This window comes from Nicotiana attenuata, unplaced genomic scaffold (genome assembly GCF_001879085.1).
Source record: "Nicotiana attenuata strain UT unplaced genomic scaffold, NIATTr2, whole genome shotgun sequence".
NCBI classification, from domain to species: domain Eukaryota; kingdom Viridiplantae; phylum Streptophyta; class Magnoliopsida; order Solanales; family Solanaceae; genus Nicotiana; species Nicotiana attenuata.
In genome coordinates, this window is record NW_017670320.1 from 186,652 (window position 1) to 204,073 (window position 17,422).

Below are 17,422 nucleotides of genomic sequence, written 5' to 3' on the forward strand. Positions count from 1 at the left end.
GGGGAGGAGTTAAAGAGGAAAAAGGTGCACTACCACTGTTTTAAGACAAGACCCGTTCAAGTAAAAGCAAAATCCCACAAACATTGATATATAAAGAGTCTTGGTTATTGACACGTCTTGTGCTTTCTCACCATTGTATTGAGAAAAACAAGATCTCTTTTAACGGAATAGGAAGAATGGTTTTTAACCATTGCCTAGCTAATTATAGTTACAATCAAGCCTATATATAGTAGCTCAAGGATAAGAGTTTTTAGTCTAAAATCAATATCTCTCTTCAAATATTATCTGTCTGAGTTCTTTGTGAAGTAGTTTGGAAGCAAAAAATGCAGGCTATCAAGGAAAAGTTCAATGATATGAGCGCCATGCGCAAGGCCAAAGCAGAAGCCAAGGAGGAGGAAAAAGTAAGAATTACATAAATTAACATATACAGAATGCTTCAATCTCTGTTAAAGACTGAATATTTAAAGGCATCATAAACAATTTTCCTATTTTATGACAGAGTAAAAATTATTTAAACAATCAAATCATGAGTTGTTTGGTTTGGAAACAAGTTATTCCAGGAGTAATTATTCCAGAACTAATTATTTCGGGATTGTTATCTCACCCTCCCATAAGGATAAAAAGACACTACAATCCCGGATAACTAATTTCTAGATTAGTTATACTGCGATTTTATCCCAACCAAACGAGGAATAAACTCATCTCAAATTTAATCTCGTGGTTAATTATTCTGTATCCCTCGTACTAAACGAGCTTTTAAAGAGTAGTTACAGATAATCCTTTACAATTAGAGGCGGATCCAGGATTTCAAGAGGATGGGGCACTATTGTATAAAGAGATGGATCTAGAATTCACATTTGATGGGTTTAACATTAGTCTCTTACAGTGAACCCACTGCACTTTTGATATAGGTTCAAAATTATACTTTTTGAAATCTTACTGATTTTCACATATATCTATACTCCATTTCGAAAACAAGATCATCCAGAGTGGGGTTTGAACCACTAATTTCACTTATAGAGGTGCATCCAATAAATATTGCGCCACAGGAGTAATTGAGCTTGGGTGCACGCACATATATTTAAGTAATTTTAAAAAATATAATATTGTTATAAATGGTTTAGGAACAGGAGTATGAGTTCACATGAATCCATGTCCTAAAACCTAGATACGGCCCTGTTTACAATTAATATTGATTGGTAACCTGAAATAATGTTAAATATGCATGTTACCTGTTATAACAAGTAAAGAACTACTTAATACATAGTAATAGTGTAAAAATTCTTATATTGTCACTATATATAATTTAAATCTGTTTCCAAATGTTATAGGCTCAGAAGGAAGTGGCAAAGACAAGAGTGGAAATAGCACATGAGGTAAGATTGGCAAGAGAGGCAGAAGCAGCAATGGATCTGCATGTCAACAAAGCTGCAGAGAAGATTGCACAACATGAGCCAAAGCATGAACCAGGAGCTTCAGACCCTTATGCAGCTGCCAACTTGACCAACATTGACAATTCCAGTACTGGAGACTCTTATGGTGTTGATCATGCCAACCATCCAGGCCAAGTCAATGCTGCTGGAACAGGACCAACTGGCTACATGGCGGATAATCGGTCCGGAGGGCCTCCAACTAACAATGTGCTTTAGACAATTTCTATACTAGTTTGATGCCTCAAGATTGGTTGCTATTAGCGGTTCAAATTGGTAGCAAAATCGAGTCTTCATAGGGCAATTGTCTATGTTATAGAAGAATAAGTGGAGCAACTTTTGATGTTCTCCAATGTTGCTCTTGTAGGGTTGGTTTGATATTTCCTTTTGCAACTCTTGTTAGAGCTGCCCTTTTATCCTTGTCAATTCTTGGTAGTTAGATTTTTATTCTTGGGTTGCTTTTGTATGTCAAGTTCTTACCTATGTACTACATTTTCAAATGATCATATATGGGTAATATCTATTCCAACAAATAATATATAGGAAGGAGGTCCTCAATGTGATATATGTCTAAAATCATAACTCTAGGTGGCGCCGATATACTAAGTAATTAAGCCATGATATGATAGATGGAATTAGTGGCAGTTGGTGTTAAATTTTGCGAGGATCTTGTCTTCTTTACGTACGTTATCTTCTTCTGCTCTTCGTGTATATATAGGCTGGGAACGGGTCGACTTAATCATAAAGTTGCATGAATGAGCAATAAAGGTCAATCTAAGTTTTTGGTTTTTAATTTGGTCATAGTGCTTCTAAAATACTGATAATATGCTTCATAATTGAGATATATTGCATTATTAAAATCATAAATACCAAATGTGATTTGAACCACAAACTCCAGCTTTTCTCAATGAATATTCCCAACTATTTACTCCATTAAGGGGTTAACTTCAACCATTAATGAGTGGAATCTATTTCAATTCCACCTTGAATTTAGCCAAAAAACTTACCTGGATGATTGCGCAAAAAGGCTTTTTATAAAAGTGTGAGTTCTTCTCTCAAAATGTCTTTACAATAAATGTGTACTAAATTCCCCTAAGTTATATCGAGTGGTATGGCGAGAGAATATCAAGGAAGGGACCTCGCTAATAGGGGTGTGCAAAGAAAACTAATAAACCGCACCAAATCGATAATTCGAGTCAAATTGAAAACAAATCCGATGTGATTTGGTTTGATATTGGAGAAAAAATTCGACCATAATTGATTTTAACTAAAGAAAGTCAAATCGAAACCAAACCAGCCCGATAGTACATTTACATAAATTTTAAAATATTTTATACATATAAATATTTATTATAATATAATTTGTAAATATTTCTTAAACTTTTTCATAGTTTTATTTTTTTAACGTATTATTTCAAGTTTGAACTTAACATTCTTGAACATAAATTTTATAGCGTATAAATGTAATAACTCAAACAAAGTTCAAATTAATGCTAATGCTAACAAAACAAATTCAATCCGACGCTAGGAATGACGATAGTGTTGGACATAAACATGACTTAGTTTATTTTTTTCTTTCGTGCTTAATTATGTAATTATTACTAGTACTTATTAGCTGTACTTATTTTAGCATGACCTATATGGTATTATTAGATTATGTTAATTTTCATTATGATTTATTAACCAGCAATATTTGCTTTATGCAATTTTATTATCTTTGTTATTGGATATTTTAGTATAATGCTATGCCTTATCTCATATAATTATGTTATTTTATTGAAAAATACATTATATAGTTATATCTTACTAGGATTAAAGAAATATTTGGAGTACAAGTAACATATTTTGTGCTATGAAGATATTATCGGGAAAAAAAAAACCGAAAACTCCGAGATTGAAAAATCTGATTTTGTTGGTCTGGTTTGGCTTGGTTTATAGATTTAAAAACCCGATACCATTGGTTTGGTTTGGTAATTGAAAAGGCCGAACCAACCCAACCTATGTACACTCCTACTCGCTAATATTTCTTCAAAATAAAATTAATTTTAAGACGAAAAAACACAAGGGTAATTAAAAGCAAGAACACCTCTTACACTTTTGCAGTTTTCTAGTACGTGTAATTCACTTCTCAATTACATTTCCATCCTTGTATACTCCTTGGGGTCTCATTAATTATCAATGGAACCCTTAACCAAGAATTTTTTTTTTTTTTTAGAGATTAGCGTGATTTTACGACTAATATGTACAGGAGGGATTACTAGCACATTTTTGTGGGAGTATTTTAAAACTTCTAAATAGCCATGTGTTCTTTTAATTTTACAACTGGTCCGGAATATTTATCATGTGGCCTTTTGCATGAAAATATATGGTCAAATGGCAAAGCCATAAACAAGTGGTAGAGAAGACATAACACTTGTCTCTTTGCATGGAATGTTTTTGACAAGTAGATGAACACTTGTCATCTTCTTACACAATTCTACAACTATAAATACCCACTTCCTATACCCTCGAAAACACCAACAAATACTTTGCTCTCTCATGATTGTTAATGATTAAATCATCACTACAAGCTTTCTCCTTTTTCAATTAAGTGTAGCCTTTTGTGTGTTCCAATTTCTTTTATAACCTGTGTTTATTTCCTCATTCCAAACTTGCTGGATTTATTATTAATATTTTATTTATTCATGTATCCTCTAAATAAATTAGAGATGAGCTTGTTTAATCCCGGGGAAACATTTCACATTGCTGAAATAGTTTCTTAGGACAGTGCCCGGCATGACTCAAGTCAATCCGTATATCCTCTAACAAATAATATTGAAGCAGTATTATTATTGTTATTTTTCGGTGTGATTTCCTTACAATCTAAGAAACTATGGCAAGTAATACTATTGCGGAAATTTTGATGGCGCTACCAATTTTGGTGTTATCTCCGCTGCTACTGTTCCACCTGTCCTGCCAGATATCCATGGTGTTGCAAATACATTATTGCATCCACAACTTTGGCAGACACTAATGTCAAAATACAGGCATGTAGATAGACATGGTTACATATCTAATGCTAATATCAAAACCCTTAAGAAAAATGCACCTTAATGCAAGAGAAGAGTTGGGATAAATGACAATCTTTCTAAGTAAAAATTAAATTTGACCAAAGCGGATAATATAGTTGTTGCGGTTATTTTCCAAATAAATAATGTGTCCAGTGTGAGAAATTGGCTGATAGACTCTGGTGCTACTAGGCACATTTGTGCAAACAAAAATGAATTTTTGTCTTACACCCAAGTTGAGGAAGGAGAAGAAACTATTTATCTTGGTGACTCAAGAACAACTCGTGTTCTTGGGAAAGGAAAAATTCTTCTCAAACTCACATCTGGTAAAACTCTAGCATTGAGTGATGTATTGCATGTTCCTAATATCCAAACCAATTTGGTTTCTGTGGGGTTATTAGAAAAAGTTGGAGTGAAGGTTTCATTTGAAAATAATGAGGTCGTATTGACCAAAAATGATATTTTTGTGGGCAATGGATATTGTAACCATGGTTTATTTGTGATTAATATTTTTTATACCAGCAACAAAAATACATCTTCTTTTGCTTATATGGTTGAGTCAATTTCTTTGTGACACGCTAGACTAGGACATGTTAATGTCGCGTATATAAAGAAAATGCAGTCGTTAGGATTAATATCTAGATTAGACTCAAATAATATTAACAAGTGTGAAATATGTGCTGAAGCTAAAAGTACTAGAAAGACTTGTTTTTTATAAATAGAGAAACTGAAGTGTTATCTTTAATTCACACTGATTTAGGCGACTTGAAGCAGACTATGACTAGAGGTGGTAAAAGATATTATGTGACTTTTATTGATGATTTTTCTAGATATACGAAGTTGTATTTGCTTAGAAATAAAGATGATGCATTTAATGCTTTTATTTCTTATAAAACTGAGGTTGAAAATCAACTTAGTAGAAAAATCAAGAGAATAAGATCTGGTAGAGGTGGAGAATATTTATCTTTGAATGAATTTTGTGAAAATAATGGAATTATTCATGAAGTAACTCCGCCTTATTCACCTGAGTCAAATGGAGTAGCTGAAAGAAAAAATAGAGTATTGAAAGAGATGATGAACTATATGTTAGTTAGTTCTAATGCTCCTGATAATTGTGGGATGAAGCTATTTTATCTGCATGTCATTTACAAAATAGAATACCACATAGAAGAACTGGCAAAACTCCGTATGAATTGTGGAAGGGTTATAAAACTAATTTGAAATATTTAAAAGTGTGGGGGTGCCTTGCTAAAGTTCTGTTGCCTGAACCTAAAAAGAGAAAAATAGGTTCTAAAATTGCTGATTACATGCTTATTGGATGCACTGAACATAGTGCTGCATATAGATTCCTTGTTTTGAAAAGTGATGTGCTTGATTGCAATACTATAATTGTAACAAAGAATGCTGAGTTCTTTGAATATATTTATCCACTGTCTGATAAAATTTTTCATACACCTGTTGAAACAAATAGAGAAATTACCTCTAATGAGGAACTGAGAAGGAGTAAAGGGCCTAGGAAAGAATATTTTTCTTATGGAAATGATTTTCAAACTTTTCTTGTCAATAATGAACCATCAAATTTCTTTGAAGCTATATATTCTTCAGATGCTAAATATTGAAAAAAGGCAATAAAAATTGAAATTGATTCTATTAAGAAAAATAATACATGGATTTTAACCGATTTACCTCCTGGTGCAAAACCTATTGGTTATAAATGGATTTTCAAAAGAAAATTTAATCTTGATGGATCTTTAGATAAATATAAAGCTCGGTTTGTAGCAAAAGAATTTTCTCAAAAACAAAATATAGATTATTTTGATACATTTGCACCAGTGACTAGAATTTCTTCTATTCGAGTTTTAATTGCCTTAGCTTTAATCCGTAAGCTTTTTATCCACCAAATGGATGTGAAAACTGCTTTTCTAAATGGTGATTTAGAAGAAGATATTTATATGGTTCAACCTGAAGGTTGTGGCATTCCTGGTCAAGAAAATAAAGTTTGTAAATTAATTAAATCGCTTTATGGCCTTAAACAAGCTCCTAAGCAGTGGTATGAGAAATTTGAACAAGTCTTACAGAGGATGGTTTTTCTTCAGTTGTGGTGGATAAATGTGTTTATACTAAAGTGGTAGACAATGATTATGTGATAATATGTCTATATGTTGATGACATGCTTATATTTGGTACAAGTTTAAATATTGTGCAAAGTACTAAATTATTTTTGTCTTCTAATTTTGATATGAAAGATTTGGATGTAGCAAATATGATATTGGAAGTTAAAGTTATAAGGAGTGAAGATGGCATAATGTTGTCACAAGAACATTATGTTGAGAGACTTCTTAAGAAGTTTGAATATTTTAGTGTCACAGCAGTGATCACTCCTTTTGATGCTAACTCTCAGTTGAAAAAGAATAATGGTGATCCAGTTGCTCTGTCTAAATATGCTCAGATTATTGGGAGTCTGATGCATTTAATGAATTTTACAAGGCCTAATATAGCCTATGCAGTGTGTAGACTGAGTAGACATACTCATAATCCCAACAGAGAGCATTGGTCTGCATTAGATAGACTAATGGAATATTTGAGAGGAACCATGAATTGTGGTATCCTATATAGTGGATTTCCTTCTACTTTAGAATGGTACGGTGATGCAAACTGGATCTCTGATTCAGATGAGACAAAATCCACTAGTGGTTATGTATTCACCCTTGGTGGTGGTGCAATATCGTGGAAATCAGCTAAACAGATGATCATTGCTAGAGCGACTATGGAATCAGAGTTTGTAGCTCTGGAATTAGCTGGTTCTGAGGCTGAGTGGCTAAGAAACTTCTTAGCTAATATCCCTTTAATAAAGGACGTATTGCCTCCTGTGTATATGCATTGTGATTGTCAAGCGGCAATAGTTATTGCAAAGAATAAATCTTATAATTGTAAAAGTAGACACATGAAATTGAGACATGATGTCATAAAACAGCTGTTGAGAGATGGAATAATTTCCATTGATTATGTGAAGTCAGAGATAAATTTGGCCGATCCTCTGACTAAACCCGTGGGAAGAAAATTAATTCTTCTAACCTCAAAAGAGATGGGGTTAAGGCCGACATGTTGTCAATAGAGATGGTAACCCAACCTATGTGATTGGAGATCCCATGAAGTAGGTTCATATGGGTAATAACAAGTCAATATTGGCACTGATGCACTAAAAGAGAGTGCTTAACTGCTACTACTTGAGAAGCTGAGTTATAACTCTTAATGAAATTCATAGTCCTTATGAATGGTGTATTTAAAAGCAGTATACACTTGATGAATTCACCTATATGAGAGTGGAGTGGACCGCTCCTATGAGATTTTGGCCTAGTCTCTAGAGCTCTCATGAATAACCAGGCACGCGCATGGCCTATTGGGTGCAAAATCGCGTTGAACAACAAAATTACCGGGGGTTAAAATGTGATTGATAAAATCTCTGACTTACAATAAAAATTATTAGTTCATAGAAATATTATATTTCATCAGTAATTCTGTGAGTTAAATTTTATTGGTCTAAGTTTGGTTCATAGTCCAGAAGACACCAAACCTATTACATTTGGACTATGCAAATCCAGCAAGTCTATTCTTCCATTCCTTTATCCTTCTCTTGTAAATTTTGAAAATATGTGGGGATTGTGGGAGTATTTTAAAATTTTTAAATATCCATGTGTTCTTTTAATTTTACAAGTGGTCATGAAAATCTACCATGTGGCCTTTGCATGGAGATATATGGCCAAATGGCGAAGCCATAAACAAGTGGTAGAGGAGACATAACACTTGTCTCTTTGCATGGAATGTTTTTGACAAGTAGATGAATACTTGTCATCTTCTTATACAATTGTACAACTATAAATACCCACTTCCTATACCCTCCGAAAACACCAGCAAATACTTTGCTCTCTCATGATTGCTAATGATTAGTAATCATCACTACAAGCCTTCTCCTTTTTCAATTACGTGTAGCCTTTTGTGTGTTTCAATTTCTTTTATAACGTGTGCTTATTTCCTCATTCCAAACTTGCTGGATTTATTATTAATATTTTGTTGATTCCTGTATCCTCTAAATAAATTAGAGATGGACTTGTTTTATCCTGGGAAAACATTTTACATTGCTGAAATAGTTTCTTAGGATAGTGCCCGACACGACTCAAATCAATCGGTGTATCCTCTTACAAATAATATTGAAGCAGTATTATTATTATTATTTGGTGTCATTTTCCTACAATTTTTGGTGAACTAATAAAAACCACACTTTTATGGATGAAGTACTCTGTTCCATCCTTTTTAGGTGCAGAGAGGTTGGCTCCTTTACTTTTGTTATTTTGTGTAGAAATTAGTAGCTTAAGTGTAGTTGTACCTATAGCTATTTATGCTGTACTGTTCTAGAAGATGTATTAGTGACAATTAGAGTTAGTTAGTTAAGTGATAAAGTCGGTGGTTATATATGTATATGTACAGTACATTTCCTTTTTCTAGTGAGTGAAGAAATGAGTTCAGTTTCTCTCTCTTTCCTCTTCCTTCTTCTTCTCTAAAGCTCAGAGCTCGACAATGGCAGACCTAGGGCTTAACTTTGACATGGTATCACAGCCCGGATCCAAGCGATTCTGATTCTCGAGCTCCAGCATCCAATCATTTCTTCTAGATCTATGTTTCTTTTCTTTTTCTTCAACTATTTCTAGCTGTTCTTCTAAAATCGTCTTCCGATTAAGAAATTCTCAGAAACTGTTTGATTTTCTGCTGAAATGGCTGTTGATACTCCTGATGCAACTGCTGAGTCATCACATGCAAACATTCAAACAATTGATTGACGATCTGCTGTATGTACATCCTTCAGACACACCAGGTATCTCACTTGTACCAGAATTGCTAATTGGAATAGAAAACTATTCGGAATGGAGTAGATCTATGACAATGTCGATTTTGGTAAAGAATAAGTTAGGTTTTATAGACGAAACCTGTACTAGGGCTCAATATGAGAAAGATAACTTCAGACTGAGACAATGGGAACGATGCAATGCAATAGTCTAGTCATGGATCAGAAGTTCAGTAGTGCCAGAACTTAGGAGAGGAATTGTGTATTCTTCAGATGCATAAAAGGTATGGAAATCTATGAAGGATAGGTTTGATAAAGTAAATGCTACAAAGATCTATCACATGAATAAGGAAATAAGTTCCTTGACACAAGGAATCTCTAGTGTGTCTGTATATTTTTCTAGGTTGAATGACCTCTGGGATGAATTTGAATCAATTATTCCATTTACTGGTTGTGATTGTGAGAAGTCCAGACAGTTTGTAGTGTTTTTGCACCAACAGAAATTTATGAAGTTTTTAATGGGGTTGAATGAGACTTATGCACCACAACGGAGTCAAATCCTGATGACGCATCCTACACCAACACTGGACCAGGCATATTCCATGATTGTTCAAGAGGAAAGTCAAAGGATAAATGTTGGTTCTACTACACAGAATGGAATAGTAGGAGGTGCACCTTTAGGAATGGAGAGCAGTGCACTAGTAACAACAAATGCTTCCAACATCAGACCTAGAAGGAACAATATATTGGTATGTGATTACTGCAAGATGAAGGGACATACAAGAGATAATTACTACAAACTCAATGGATATCCACCAGGCTTTAAGTTTAACAACAGTAAGAGGAGAGGAATGCATGACAACAATGGACCTATGGCTCATAATGTGAATGCAGGTGATGAGGTTCAAAGTGCAGGAAAGGCATATGCTATGCAGAATGTTCCAACTGTTCCAACTATACAAGGATTCACTCCAGAGCAATATCAGCAGATCCTCAAACTGTTGAGCAAGGAACCTGAGCCAGCAGAAGTTGCCAACATGGCAGGTAAATCACTAACTGAACATAGTTGTTAGATTATTGATTCTGGTGCCTCAAATCATATAGTATCATCCTTGAATCTCTTGTCAAGTATCATCCAAATACCTGAACCTATGGCATCTTCAGTCCACCTACCAAATGGTAGTAGCACCAAAATTACTCATACTGGTTCCTGCAACTTGCTTAACTCAGAAACCATTCATAATGTTCTCTATGTGCCTGAATTCAAGTATAACTTGGTGTCTATATCCAAATATACTAAAGAGTTAAACAGTGCTGTCCATTTTTATCCTGATTTTTTCATCTTTCAGGACCTCTTCAGTGGTAAGGTGAAGGGGATTGGTAGACTCAAAGGTGGTCTCTACATATTTAATCCTTCAGAACCTGCTACTGCTCTTTCCTCCTCCAAACGTATGACAGTTTCAAATCAACCAAGTTCAAGCTCTTTGTGGCATCAAAGATTGGGACATGCCCCTATTGCAGTCTTACAGACTATACCTGAGATAAACAAATACTTATCTAAGTCATCTGTTTGTAATTGTCCTGTTTGTCCTCTTGCTAGACAAGTTAGATTACCATTTCCTATCAGCACTTCTAAATCTACTTCTTCTTTTGATCTAGTCCATATGGATGTTTGGTTACCCTATAGAGTATGTACTTACAATGGCTTCAAATACTTTCTAACTCTTGTTGATGACTATACTAGAATGACATGGGTTTTTCTTTTAAGACTCAAGAGTGATGTATATGTTGTTTTGAAAGACTTCCTTCAGCTTATAGAAAATCAGTTTGAAACTACTGTCAATTGTGTCAGATCAGACAATGTGCATGAATTTTTTAACACTCTTTGTTTCAATCTTTTAAAATCCAAAGGGATAATTCATCAATGCAGCTGTGTTCACACTCCACAACAAAATGGAGTTGTGGAGAGAAAACACAGACACCTTCTTGAAATAGGAAGAGCCTTAAGATTTCAAGCAAGCATACCCTTGAAATTCTGGGGTGATTGCATTCTAAAAGCAACATACATCATAAATAGGCTGCCTAGTTCTGTCCTACAAGGAAAATCTCCTTATGAGATGTTCCATGGAAAGCCTCCTTCTTTTGCTCACATGAGAACCTTGGGTTGTCTTTAATTTGCTATGCCACAACGATTGATTTTCATGATAAGTTCAACCCTAAATCTACACCTGGAGTCTTCATGAGATATGCACCAACACAAAAGGGATATAAAGTATATGATATTGCTGCTAACAAGTTCATATTTAGTAGGGATGTTGTCTTTAAGGAAGAAATATTCCCCTTCAAACATTCCAAACACAAGTTCCTAGTGACTCCTGATCCTACTCCCAATCACCTTGCTTCAGATATATTTCCATCCTCCAACATAACACCAGTACCCTCTGCTACTAATAAGACACTAGTTCCTATCCCTGATCCTTCAAATGATTTCACAGACTCACCTTACCCTTCTTCTGATTCCCCTGCTGATTTCCCTATTGATCCTACCCCATCATCTTCCTCTGCTCCTCATTTGCCCACAGAGTTGGCATCTACTCCTCCTGATGCATCCAACTCACATCCAACTACCATCCCAACTACTCAAATTAGGAAATCAGCTAGGATCTCCAAAGCTCCCATCTGGTTGACTGACTATATTCATCATCCCTTACCTTCTTCATCTGCTTCTGCTTCATCACTTTACCCTATACATAAATTCATTTCCTATTCTCACCTCTCATCTCCCTTTCAGTCCTTCCTAGCCTCTTTCTCTTCTGATCTTGAACCAACATCTTTCTCCCAGGCTGTCAAAGATGACAGGTGGATCAAGGCTATAAAACTTGAAATTGAGGCATTAGAACAAAACAACACTTGGGAGGTTGTGACTCTGCCTCCTGGCAAAGTTCCTATAGGGTGTAAATGAGTTTACAAGATTAAATATAATGCTGATGGCACAGTAGAGAGGTTTAAGGAAAGACTAGTGGACAAGGGGTATACTCAACAAGAAGGTATTGACTTTCATGATACATTCTCTCCTGTACCCAAGATGACTACAGTCAGAACTGTCATTGCAGTTGCTGCACTTAGACACTGGCCACTTTATCAAATGGATGTCCACAATGCATTTATGAATGGTGACTGACATGAAGAAGTCTACATGACTATGCCTCAGGGATTTGGTAGCCAGGGGGAGCATAGGGTATGTAGACTACTCAAATCCCTCTATGGCTTGAAACAAGCCTCTAGGCAATGGAATTTGAAACTGACACAAGCTCTTCTCAAATCTAGTTTCCATCAAAGCAGACATGATTATTCTCTGTTTACTAAAACTACTAATGGAAAATTTGTTCTCATACTTGTCTATGTAGATGACTTACTCATTACAGGTAATGATCTAAAGGAGATTGAGGCATCAAAAACATCTTTGCATCAGAACTTCAAGCTAAAAGACCTTGGAGAATTGAGATATTTTCTAGGAATTGAAATTGCTAGATAATCAGAAGGTATTTTTATGTCCCAAAGGAAATATGCCTTGGAGATGATTTCAGAAGCAGGACTCTCAGGTTCAAAGCCCAAGAAGACCTCAATGGAACGGAATTTGAAGCTTACAAGCATAGAGTTTGATGAGATTGTGAAGGAGAACACTGGTGAGAGCATCCTGGAAGACAGAAGTCTCTTTCAAAGATTAATTGGAAAGCTTTTGTACTTGACAATCACAAGACCTGATATTGCATATGCTGTGCAGAGCCTAAGCCAGTTTATGCATGCTCCAAAGAAGTCTCATTATGAGGCTGCATTACATGTTGTGAAATATATTAAAGATCAACCAGGACTAGGACTTCTAATGTCGAGCAATAGTACAGAAAGAGTTCAAGGTTTTTGTGACTCAGATTGGGGAGCATGTCCCATGTCCAGGAAATCAGTAACAGGATTCTGTGTCAAACTAGGGAATTCTCTCATTTCATGGAAAGCAAAGAAGCAGTCCACCATCTCAAGGAGCTCAGCTGAGGCTGAGTACAGAAGTATGGCTCATACAGTGGTAGAGTTGACATGGTTAAGGGGTCTGCTAAAGGAACTAACAATTGATGTTACAGAGCCTATGGAGTTGTTTTGTGACAACAAAGCTGCCTTGCAGATTGCTGCAAACCCGTTTATCACGAAAGAACTAAACATATAGAAATTGATTGTCACTTCATAAGGGAAAGATCCAAGAGGGGCTGATCAAAACTGGACACATAGGAAGTAATGAGCAACCAACGGACATCTTGACAAAAGCCTTGGGACATCAACAACATGCAGTTTTGGTATCCAAGTTGGGAATGAAAAACATTTTCCATTCTCAACTTGAGGGGGAGTGTAGAAATTAGTAGCTTAAGTGTAGTTGTACCTATAGCTATTTATGCTGTACTGTTCTAGAAGATGTATTAGTGACAATTAGAGTTAGTTAGTTAAGTGATAAAGTCGGTGATTATATATGTATATGTACAATACATTTCCTTTTTTTAGTGAGTGAAGAAATGAGTTCAGTTTCTCTCTCTTTCCTCTTCCTTCTTCTTCTCTAAAGCTCACAATGGCAGACCTAGGGCTTAACTTTGACATTTTGTACTGTGCTGCTATCTATATATTATCGTCCACGCTCTTTGAATTAGAGATGGTGGATGATTCAATTTTTTTTTTAATAAAACAAGTGCTAACAGATTCAGCAATGAACATTTCTAAAGAGGCCGAGTACTGAGAAGATAATCAAAGACTCCGATTTGTAAATGTCCGCATATATAGAATTCTTCAGTAGAGTTACAATTAGTGTACTCAGATATAATTCCATCCATTTCATCATTAATATATAGACGCTCAATATAAAGTTATTTCTTCACCAAATTTGGACTTTTACTAATTTTCAGCGCTCAAATTGGACTTAATTACCATCTCTTGTTTAAGAATTATGTATGTGCGTCACTTCCCCCCTATCTTTTTTTCTTTTCTGAATGTTTGTGCCTTTCAAATGCTATGTACGTGTATGAACCAAGCTAGAATAGTAACAACACATTCAGTAGTAATAACAACAAAAATAAAGGCGCAAATAAATATTAGAGTATGCAGTAAACATAAACAAACATTCATTATAAATGTAACAAACTGAAAGAGACAATAGACGCGACAGACTGACACTTTTGATGAGGACAAAGGGAAAGAGATGTGGAGAATTACATGACACAGCAGACAGGTAAATAATAAAAGAGACACATTCGACGACACGACACAGCAGACAGGTAAACAATAAAAAAGACACATTCGACGACACGACGCAGACAGACACACAAACAGTAAAAGAGACAAGACATGACTCAAAAATTGAAACAGACTTAATGATGGTCGGACATTGTTGGTCTAGGTCCTTAGAAATTGTTGTTGTGGTGGTTTGGTTCTTCAAAGATGTTGCAAGTACCATTAACAAAAGCCATTAAAGCATCTTCTTCCCAATCAGGAGGATTGCCATAGAAATAGTTTTGATAGTTAGTCACTGGCATTGATGCATCCACTGAAGAGTTCATTGAATTCGCCATTGGTGGTGTCACTGAAGGAACCATTGGTGAAGACGTCCTTGCAGACAGTACAGGAATCATAGGAAAATCCATTCTAGGCGACATTGCTGGAGCCATTTGTAGAGGCAATGAAGAAGCTACTCCCGGAGCCCAACTTCTAGGAGCCACCGCCGGAGGCATTGGAGAAGCTACTCGCGGAGCCCAGCTTCTAGGAGCCGCCGCTGGAGGCAATGGAGAAGTTAAACTTGGAGCCCAACTTCTAGGAGGCGCCGCTGGAGGCATTGGAGAAGCTACACTTGGAGCCCAACTTCTAGGAGCCGCCGCTGGAGGCATCGGAAAAGCTACACTTGGAGTAGGAGCCGCCGCTGGAGGCATTGGAGAAGCTACACTTGGTGCCCAACTTCTAGGAGGTATTGGAGAAGCTACACTTGGAGCCCAACTTCTAGGAGCCGCCGCTGGAGGCATTGGAGAAGCTACTAGTGGAGCCCAGCTTCTAGGAGCCGCCGCTGGAGGCATTGGAGAAGCTAAGCTTGGAGCCCAACTTCTAGGAGCTGCCGCTGGAGGCAATGGAAAAGCTACTCTTGGAGCCCAGCTTCTGGGAGCGACTGTTGGAGGCATTGGAGACGAAGCTACTATTGTTGCCCAGCTTCTAGTATCCACCACCCGAGGCATTGGAGAAACCATCTGCGCAACCATAGGACGAAAAATTTGCTGAGACACGGGAGCAGGAGGCCAGATTGAAAGACCTACAGGACGAAACATTCGGGGAGGAGCCACTGGAGAAAGAGCCCTTGAAAGACTCGCAGGATGAACGAATGGTGGAGGAGGCACCAGAAGAGGAGGAGCATATGAAGAAGCAGCAAATGGACGAACCATCGATGGAGCCATTGGACGAACCATCGATATTGAAGCCATTGGACGAATCACCGATGTTGGAGCCGTTGTAGGGACAACCGGAGGAGGAGCCAAGGGAGCCCTTGGCTCCTCGAAGTTGGTCCCTCTAGGGGGACTTATTGGTCCCGTAAGAGGGACATCAAATGTGAAACCTTGTTTCTTAGCTTCTTCCGTCATTCTTTCGTACACTTTTTGAAGGTTTTGATCGATCACATACGTCAAATCATTGAGATCATAAGGGTGCATGTTCTGGGGCACCTCTTGTCCACCCAACAAGTCGTACATCAAGTTAGTGAACTCCTTGATTCTGTTTTCTTTTCTTATCTTCCTCAATTGATCCTCCAATTTCCTGATCCTTTGCCTAGTGAACCCTTCTACGTTCACCTGCCTTTTGCTTTGCTCTATCTCCGGCAAAGCCCTAAATCTTTCAATGATTCCCATCACCTGTTCATGTGACGGCCACACCTCAGCGCCGCTGTGGAAAGCGCTGTAGATAATTGCAGCAATTTCAACATCACAAAGAGTGCTGAGTTCTAGAACTTTTTTAAACAACCCTTTCTTTCTTTTCTTGTACGAGGCTTTCCTTTCGGCATCACGAATAATGAAAGCAAGCCTCACTTTCCTTCTTGCCATGGCTAAACAGGGGAGGAGGAGGAGGAGGAGGAGAAAATATGTTTGGATATTAGGGATCAAATGGCTTTGTTGTTTGTTGTGTGTTTCTTTGCTCAGAATTGGCTGCTATTTGTAGGGGAGAAAACTTTAGATTCTGTTAAATTTTTTGGCAGTTTGAATGGATCTTAGGTGTGACCATTTAACTATTTTGACATAAAAATAAATGAGGGTGGACTACATACCAATTTAGATATTATAGCCAAGATCAATTCTTTTGAACATAGAGTAATAACCAAAGTGCTTGCTTACTAATTTCTTTAAAAATTCAATTTTACACGGATTTACTAGAGACTGAGTGACTGACATAGGCGAGCATTTTAAATAAAAGAACATGTAAAAAATTTATGAATTATGGTGGCTTTGAATTTTGAAATATTAATTTCGATAATAGTTGAATATGAGTAAAAAACGATCAATTTAATGATTAATTTTAAATATACAAATATTTACTATTAAGTGGTCATATCTGAGAGCTTATAGCTGTTGTGTTTTTTTTTTTTAGAAAGCCAATTATTTTTTTCTCCAATTTAGCAGAAACCTTTTTTAATAAAAATATTATAATGCTTTCAAATATATTAAACTAAATACTATATCTGCTTACATTTGTTTTGTGTACTCTCAGATACTCACCAACCTGTCACCCAACACATTGAAATTTTTCCTAAATTGGTTTGAAGCAAATCTATATACAATAGATGCACAAAATACAGTGATTAAAAAAGTGGGGAAAAAAAGGAAAAGTTTTATTCAATTTAAGAAAAATACTTAAGAAGAAGAGGAATCAAGCAATGAATTGGAAAGCAATCGGAAGCATAGATTCATAAACACTATAATGCGGATTTTCTTACTACAATTCTAATTAAGTAAATGGTAAATAAGTTAAATCTTTGATCATCTTGGGATTCTGTTCTTTTTTGCTAATATCTATCTGTATAAGCCAATGAGGAAAAAGGAATA

General features: G+C 36.2%; 4 protein-coding genes across 4 annotated transcripts; 3 read left to right on the plus strand and 1 right to left on the minus strand.

Annotated features, from left to right (window-relative positions):
* The first annotated feature begins 258 nt into the window (after positions 1 to 258).
* On the plus strand, positions 259 to 1,947 carry LOC109237805. The gene is made up of 2 exons (XM_019404184.1): positions 259 to 401; positions 1,332 to 1,947. Exons 1-2 carry the CDS (start codon positions 324 to 326, stop codon positions 1,647 to 1,649), a joined length of 396 nt encoding a protein of 131 aa, XP_019259729.1. The 5' UTR covers positions 259 to 323; the 3' UTR covers positions 1,650 to 1,947.
* Positions 1,948 to 9,613: 7,666 nt separating this feature from the next.
* On the plus strand, positions 9,614 to 12,279 carry LOC109237801. Its single transcript, XM_019404180.1, has 4 exons — positions 9,614 to 10,361; positions 10,422 to 10,594; positions 10,667 to 11,005; positions 11,527 to 12,279. Exons 1-4 carry the CDS (start codon positions 9,614 to 9,616, stop codon positions 12,277 to 12,279), a joined length of 2,013 nt encoding a protein of 670 aa, XP_019259725.1.
* Positions 12,280 to 12,894: 615 nt separating this feature from the next.
* LOC109237802 (uncharacterized mitochondrial protein AtMg00810-like) lies at positions 12,895 to 13,533 on the plus strand. Its single transcript, XM_019404181.1, has one exon. The coding sequence runs from the start codon at positions 12,895 to 12,897 to the stop codon at positions 13,531 to 13,533; it is 639 nt and encodes a 212-aa protein (XP_019259726.1).
* Positions 13,534 to 14,511: 978 nt separating this feature from the next.
* LOC109237806 (vegetative cell wall protein gp1-like) lies at positions 14,512 to 16,573 on the minus strand. Its single transcript, XM_019404185.1, has one exon. The coding sequence runs from the start codon at positions 16,424 to 16,426 to the stop codon at positions 14,753 to 14,755; it is 1,674 nt and encodes a 557-aa protein (XP_019259730.1). The 5' UTR covers positions 16,427 to 16,573; the 3' UTR covers positions 14,512 to 14,752.
* Between the last annotated feature and the right edge of the window lie 849 nt (positions 16,574 to 17,422).